At 36.1% G+C, this 8058-nt stretch overlaps 1 protein-coding gene across 3 annotated transcripts in view; it reads left to right on the top strand.

Annotated features, from left to right (window-relative positions):
- ylpm1 (YLP motif containing 1) overlaps positions 1 to 4966 on the top strand; it is a 31238-nt gene extending 26272 nt beyond the window's left edge. For 2 of the 3 annotated variants that reach the window (XM_016517683.1, XM_016517684.1), the window contains exons 18-21: positions 2226 to 2277; positions 3740 to 3864; positions 4126 to 4306; positions 4629 to 4966. In XM_016517683.1, the coding sequence (XP_016373169.1) occupies positions 2226 to 2277; positions 3740 to 3864; positions 4126 to 4272 (324 nt within the window). In that variant the 3' untranslated portion in view covers positions 4273 to 4306; positions 4629 to 4966. The remainder of the gene's footprint in view (positions 1 to 2225; positions 2278 to 3739; positions 3865 to 4125; positions 4307 to 4628) is intronic. The other variant, XR_001636794.1, reaches the window with a different exon arrangement.
- Positions 4967 to 8058: the final 3092 nt, after the last annotated feature.

The following is an 8058-nucleotide window of genomic DNA, read 5'->3' as shown; positions in this document are numbered from 1 at the left end:
TTTTATTAATATCATTACACTTTATTTGCTCTGTTTTATTCTGTGAAACATTACTACGTATATGGAATAACCGTTTTATAAAAGCAATAAGCCCCGTGAAACCGTGGTTTACAGTGAAACTCCGCTTCGCATCGTGCCTAACAACTCCCCTTAGCTGTTATAAATTCACTGTAAACCACGGCTTCTTGGGGCTTATTGCTTTATTAGAGGTACAATTATATAATTATAAAGTATTATAGAGAGTACTCTGATCTCTATGCTTAAAAGATGCTGCTTTGTGTACAGAGGTTACCGCGGAAACAGCTCTATTTCTGCTGTTCCATAAGCGCCACCTGCTGTTAGACATTGGAGTTATGCTTTTGTTCAGTCTGTCTGCTGTTTTTGTTCATACCCATGTGAAAATTGGACCAAATGTTTGTTGTAATTCTTAACTGGTAGATGGAAAACCAACTACTGTGCATTCTTAAAATCTCAACAATTAAGATAATACGATATGGGGCTGATTAGAGTGCCCATGATGACCCCTGTCCACCACTGAAAGTGTCTACAATGGGCACATGAGTGTCAGAACTGGACCATTAAGCAATGGAAGATGTTTGCCTGGTCTGATGAATCACAGGACACGGCTCCTGCCATCTCCAACGTACTGTTGAGTATGGCATCCGAGACTGCTCCTTGTGTTCTTTGTTGAAGACACTCCACTTTATGTCCCCTGATTTAGACAAAAAAGAACAAACAATGTTAAAAATAAGGTTTGAAGAAAGGCGTTGAAACGTGGAATACAAACAACTGGTAAAAGAAATGTATGATGTAGAATATGAACAGAAAAAAAAGTGTGAAAGAAAATATCAAAGACAATCATACATACTGTATACTGTAACAAAAGTATTGCTCAGTTAATGTTAGTTAATGCACTAACTAATGGGACTTTATTGTAAAGAGAAGGGTGAGTTAAAGTAATTTGGCAGTCTCTGCCATGGTAAGGCTTCTGTTTACAGTATCATATGACATTCCTTCATTCTCTCTCTTGCACACACACACACACACTTTGTGAACATTGTGGTTGCCATGTGAGATAAATCACTTACATTGTTATTTATTAGTTATTTACCAGCTCGGGACATCCCTAGTGTATATTTTAATTCTAAATCTAGCTGAAGTCAGACATTTTTCTTCTAGACTTAGCTCAAGTCTTTGTGGGAAAGTGTTTTTGACTGAAGCAAGCATATGATCTCTGTACTTTTGTGGCATAAATTGAAATTAAAACATAATAAACATTTTATATAATTCTTTATACAACAGAAAATAGAATGCATTGAGACAAAACGCATTGTTTGTGCATTAGTAACAAATTATTTTACCCAGAAAATTGTTAATGTTTGGTCCAAAAAGGAAAAAAAAAAGTTTAGTTCACGTAATGCCACACACATTTAATGTGGACTTGGCGTAGATGACTATATACCAAAGTTCTGTGTAATTTTCCTGGTTTTTGTGAAAACAGCCAGTACCATAATGCTAATCCCTTTCATTTTAATTAAGAGATGCAAATTTACATTTGAGTTAGTTATCCATTTTCAACTTTGATTTCCGTTAAGTGAGTTTTAATGATGTGTACTTTATATCTATAACTGTAATTGAATGTAAATTCCTAATTACAAAAATACTTCTTATTTATATATTTGACATAAGAAAGGAGAGCTTCCTTTTAGGTCAGTGTTTCTCAATCCAAAAATCTAGTGTTGGCATAATTTCATTAGGGCAGGATTGAGAAATACTCCTAAAGGCTACAGAAAAGAATAATTTTACATTTAAAAGTGGACTCTTGTCAGTTTTCCTGTGTGCTGTGCTGTTGGCTTTTTGTCTGATCTCATAGTTACTGAACTGCAAAAATGTGTCTTGCCCTTGTGATTTATAATAATGCATAAAGCAGTCATTTTTGTAGGAATCTGGTTCATATTCACTTCATAGTGAATTATAATATGCATGCTATTCTGTATTCAATAGACATTTTCTCATCCTGAGTAAGGACTGTTCATCAGTTTCTGAGAGCTCGTTATTGTGACTTATTAATTATCTCTTTTTCAAGCTCATTTTCTCATCATCCAAAGCATCATCATTGCTCCCCAGCCCCTATTCTGTCCCTGTCCTCCCTCTGTCACGCTGTCTGTCCCCTCTGTCTCTCATCACCTGAGGTTTAACCACTGGAGTGTCTCTCTGTAATATAGGGATACCTTCCGAAAAGCAAATGGGAGATGGACACTTCAGAGGCAAAGCTTGGTGGGTATTATTTGTAGTTTTACACAAAATATTAATAGAAATATGTTTTCACAGTATGTTGTTGTTGTCTTTAATATATGCTTATGTATGGTTGTTATCGTTAATATAATTGTTTTTAATATGTGACCCTGGACCACAAAACCTAAGGGTCAATTTTTCAAAATTGATATTTATACATAATCTGAAAAATTATGCTGATAAATTGAGCTTTTTTTTTTTCAGCTTTTTTTGATTAAAAAGTTGAATAAATAAGCTTTCCATTGATGTATGGTTTGTTAGGAATCTAGCGGTTCTTTTGTGTTTGTGTCGCAAGTTCAGTGACGCAGGTAGTGACGATTCTCTCCGGCCAATCAGTGATCTGCAGAGTTTACACGTCATGTTTTGGTAACAGTACGGTTCGCTTGGAACCTCAACCGAGGTGGTACTAAAAAAAGTACCAGGTACTGTACCCAGTGGAAAACCCCCCAAAAGTGAACCGTACGGAGCCATACCGTGCCGTACCATGCAGTGGAAAAGCGCCAATATATGGTGTCGTCATATAGAGGAAATCTTTTTCAATACTTTTTCCTGGGTTGATTAATCCTTCATAGGTCGATTTCAAGATTGCACGTTGTACATTTTAAATCAGGGATAATTTCTTTTTGCATATTACTGAGGTCAGTAACAACAATTGGACATAAAGCATGTGAACTTTTTTAATAACTGCTTGTCCATCTGTGAGAATCGTGTCATCATGTAGGTCTGCTCGGACTGCTTTAAATCACCTGGAAACTATTTGACGTTTTCATTTTGCTCCCAGACAGTTAAAAGAAATAGCTCACCCAAAGAATGAAAATTTACATTCAGGATTTAGATAAGTGTCTTCATTGGAACCGAATTTGGAATGAATGCCGTCAGAATGAGAGTCCAAACAGCATCACAATAATCAACAAGCGAACCTTACGACTCCTTACGGTTTTAACTAAACCATTGCTTCCAGCTAAAATACGAGTCCTCTATCCGTAATATTGCTTTCACCAGTAAAAAATAAAATGTGTCCAGTAAATGAATGGCCAAAATGCATAAAAAGTTTTACATTTTTAGTTGAAAACAGTGTTGTGTAGACGCCTCTATTATTGTGATGCTTTTATCCAGCTGTTTGGACTTAGATTCTGATGGCAGAGGATCCATTGGTGAGCAAGTGAGTTTGTGAGCACATGAGTTTGTACGAATGTGCAAAGTAGTGTATGTATGTTTAATGGGCTCTAGCTGGTTTAAAAACCGCTAACCCAGCACAGTGTGAAAAGCCTTTGAAACCGTGCATACAATATACATATGTCTTTGGATGGCTATTGATCATAACAGAATTAAAGCTTTGATTGTACTAGTATGTGATTTACTAAGTTTTAGTAGCTTTGACACAAATAAGTGTTTATTAGATGTAGAACTGGTGATGACTTTAGATGCTGCTTTGTCCTTCCAGACAAGCTGGATGGTCTGGCGGGTGGAGGCAAGAGAAAACGAGAAACTGATATGTCTGGCATGGAAGACTTCTTTCAGCTGCCCGATGACTATGCCAGTCGCATGTCTGAACCTGGCAAAAAGAGGGTAATGTGCTGCACATGTTTTATATATTAGCTTTTAATTACTGTTTGTAGTCACCTGTTGTTCAGTTCTTATTTGGAATGTTATTGAGAATTGCAGATTGAAACCCCTCTTTTGAAAAGGATTGAATAGTTGGTCTGCATTTTTTTATTACTGAAGACTCTCACCAGTTGATCTGATTTGATTTTTCTTTTCTTGCTAAGTTTAGGGAGGGTCATGATTTAAACAAACATTTTGCACTCATTAAACTTGCTGATCCTCCAGGTGCGCTGGGCTGATCTCGAAGAGAAGAAGGACGCCGACAGAAAGCGCGCAATTGGTTTTGTAGTCGGTCAGACAGACTGGGAGAAAATCACGGATGAGAGCGGCCAGCTTGCTCAGAGAGCTCTCAACCGCACCAAGTATTTTTAGGAGATTTTGTAATGACATTTATACAGCATTTATGGTAAGTTTCTAATAATTCAGATCTTTTGATTAGCCAAGACTGATAGTCATTGCGGATGCAGATAGAAAGCCAGAGACATGTTTTAGAACATGTTTTCTATCAGCTTACTCATTTACATCTAAAACTGTTTAAGTTCAAGAATGTTTTGGGTATAGATTCCAACAAAATGTATTTCTGAAGGAAAAAATTTAAAATTTTAGATTGACTTGGCCTTATTCAGTAACTGTGTTCTTAGTGTTAAATGTGATCCACTGTCATTATACAAACAAGTTTTTAAAATACTCTCTTCATGTCTTTTTAACTAGTCGCCTTCTTTTTCCAGGTCACCAGTTCATGAAATTCTTCATTTCTAAAATGTACTGCCTGATGAAGAAAGAGCAACATCTCTTCAGAAACTGGCGCTTAGTTGTTGGTCGATCCCGTAGAACACGCTATGGCCTTGGTGTAATATCTGGTGTAATGTAAATCCTTTTTTTGTTTTATCCACAATCTTATTTTAATAGCGTAAGCATTGTGTGTGGTTTTGTAGCAGTGGTGCATTTGATTGTAGGTGTTACCTTTTCTTTATTTTTATTCCATAGATCTAATGTAATTGGCCCTGAAAAATTCTTGTAGTTCACACACATGTACACACTCAATAAAGCTTACAAAACAGTCTCATAAAGAACCCTTATACACTCATTTTTCACTTTATGTTGATATTAAAAACTGTCTGTTCAGCTGAATTGTGAAACTTTGGTGGCTAAGCTGTAATTAAAGATTCGAAAGAAACTCTTCAGATTGATGCAAGTCACATGACTTGCTTACAAAGTAATTTACTGGCTTCTCATGTGGCAGCATATTGAATGACAGGTCTGTTCCAGTGGTTGTTAATGGCCTGCTTATTATTTGGTTTGCCACATAAGTTGCCAGGAAACATGGGCATGAATTTTGCATAAAATACTTATGACTTATACAGAGTTTGGCTAGACCGAAGCTTTGTGTTGTGAAACCTCCCGTTATACATTTGTATTTCTATATATTTGTAAAATTCCACTTGTGACCCTAAAAACCTTTTTATATCTAAATACTGCAGTTTAAACATGAGCTCCATGCCTGATTTTTGATACAAAGAGACAATCTGTCCTCATTATACTAAGAAATAAGCTTTATTAATAACAAAGTTTGATATGCAGCAACTGTGGCTGTTTCTGAGAGCATGTATTGTAACATCAACCTCATTGGTTAAATATGTAATGCATTTGCTAAGGTTTTAGTTTTTGCAGTAATATTTGGGTTCTTTAATGAATGCACACTGGGTATTAGTGCACTTGTATTATCAAGTGGTCTACCTCACAGTGATGTTCATTAAATGCTCATAAAACAACATTCAGCAGCTAAATATTCAAACACAAATATGAATGAGATGGCATTAAAGGGAAGTGTGAACATGATGCACAATCCATGATAAATATACAATCTATGAATCTATTTTTTTAGTCTGTGTTTCCACCGTATTTATTGGGTGCATTTTTTTTATTTGATATTTCTTTTTTTTCTTTTTTTTATTGCCAATTTGAGGACTTGAAAATTGTGATATTTAGTTCACTAAAAAAAAAAAAGTTGTCATTCTTCATTGCAACAGTTTTTAGTAAAAGTTAATTATAGTCTGTGCCTAAAATAAAGGTTACACAGTATAGCTTTATCTGAAGACCTGGAATGTTATTCATGAGTTATAGGACTACTGTGGTGCTCTGTGGTCCTTTTGTTGTCTTTGGAGCTTGGCAGTTACTGGCTGCTGTGTGTTACTTCAAAAGGAAAACAGTGTTGCAAAGAAGAAAGAATATTATATGGTTTAGGAATAACGTGTGGTTGACTTGGTTCTTGGTTGAACTATTCATTGAATGCACACTGAAAGTTCAACTGTTCCCTCTCAAGTATAAACGTAATATTCCTTCTGTTCAAAATTAATATAGTTCATGCTTTTGTGTTTTTGGATTTGTGCAATTTGTGTTGTGTTAATCATTTACAATATAAAAAGAGAAACTAGTAAGGAACTAGGGTACTTTTAATGTAAATAGCAGATAAACAACCATGGCACTACAGGGATTACAAGCTTAACTCAAAATGAACTGCAAAGAACACTTAAAAAAAGTAATAAAAAAAAAAAAAAAAAAAGTCCCTTATCAAAACAATGACTCCTTGGTTGGTGACTTAATACACACCTTTGCAATGCAGAGAGACAGAGGAAAAAAAAACTCAACTGTGTATTGCTACTAACATACTTGTCCTTGAAACTTGTAATTGTTGCTTACATACCTCTCTAAAACACACACACACACTCAAATGTTATAATATAGGTTGTCGGTAATGAGAATAATGTGCAAAAAAATCTAGATATTTAATTAGATACTTATTTAAAGGGGTCATATGATGTTGCTAAAAAGAACATTATTTTGTGTATTTGGTGTAATGAAATGTGTTTATGTGGTTTAAGGTTAAAAAAACACATTATTTTCCACATACTGTACATTATTGTTTCTCCTCTCTGCCCCGCCTTTCTGAAACGCGTCGATTTTTACAAAGCTCATCGGTCTGAAAAAGCGAGGTGTGCTGTGATCGGCCAGCTATCCAATCCGTTGTGATTGGCCGAATACCTCAAGCATGTGACGGAAATGTTACGCCCCTTACCATACTGTACATATTTGTTGCATCGTAGTTTCGCTTTCACAACGAAACACAGCGTCTCCACGGCATGGCGACGGCAGCGGCATCAATACTACAGCGAGAATAAAAGTTATGGTTTCTTTCTTTGCGTGAACATTTGGGCGGTGTAATGCAAATCTGCCCACATCGTGTCGTAGACATGTGGGGACGTGTTAGAACGGGCCGTTTTAGGTAGGCGTGGTTGACTCTTAACTTTTATAAAGAATATCTCTTTGGATTTGAGACTTTAGTCTTTGCAACTTTACAGATCTTCTTTATGCACCAAGAGCTTGTAACACTCCAAAGAGAAAGGAAAAATTTAAATCGCATCATATGACCCCTTTAAACAAAACCTACAAAAATACATCAAAACAAATGTACAAATGAGAAATCAACACTATTTCATAAGAAAACCTCTCACTTGAATTTACGAATTGTATTTAAATGGGTAAATTTAAGCAGATATTAATCAAGATATTACTTTGCAATATTGTTATCCCATAATGCAGTATACTCTACAGCCTGCATAAATATAATTAAGTTTGTTTGCTGTCACCAAAAGACCTTAGTTCACATGATTTTGTATTAAGTTCTTGCAATACCTTTGTAATACCAAACAGGGCTGGTATGATGTGTACAGTCCTGGGCTGGTATGATGTGTACTACAGTCATGGCCAAAAGTTTTGGCAGTGACATCCACTCGCCTTTTGAGGACTGACCACAGGTTCTCTATGGGATCGAAATCTGGGGAGTTGCCTGGCCACGGATCAAAAATTTCAATGTAATGATATTCGAGCCACTTCTTTATCACTCTTGCTTTGTGACATGGTGCTCCATCATGCTGGAAAATTTATGGATCATCACCAAATTGCTCATGGATCTTTGGAAGAAGTCGCTCTTGCAGGACATTTTGATACCATTCTTTATTCATGGCAGTGTTTTTGGGCAGAATTATGAGAGAATCCACTCCCTTGGTTGAAAAGCAACCCCACACATGGATGGTCTCAGGATGCTTCACTGTTGGCTCAACACAGGACTCATGGTAGCGTTCACCTTTTCTTCTCCAA

Source organism: Sinocyclocheilus rhinocerous, unplaced genomic scaffold (assembly GCF_001515625.1).
Source record: "Sinocyclocheilus rhinocerous isolate Xijiao unplaced genomic scaffold, SAMN03320098_v1.1 scaffold2613, whole genome shotgun sequence".
Classification (NCBI taxonomy): domain Eukaryota; kingdom Metazoa; phylum Chordata; class Actinopteri; order Cypriniformes; family Cyprinidae; genus Sinocyclocheilus; species Sinocyclocheilus rhinocerous.
Note: the sequence above shows the minus strand (reverse complement) of the source record. Positions and strands in the feature narration are given on the sequence as shown.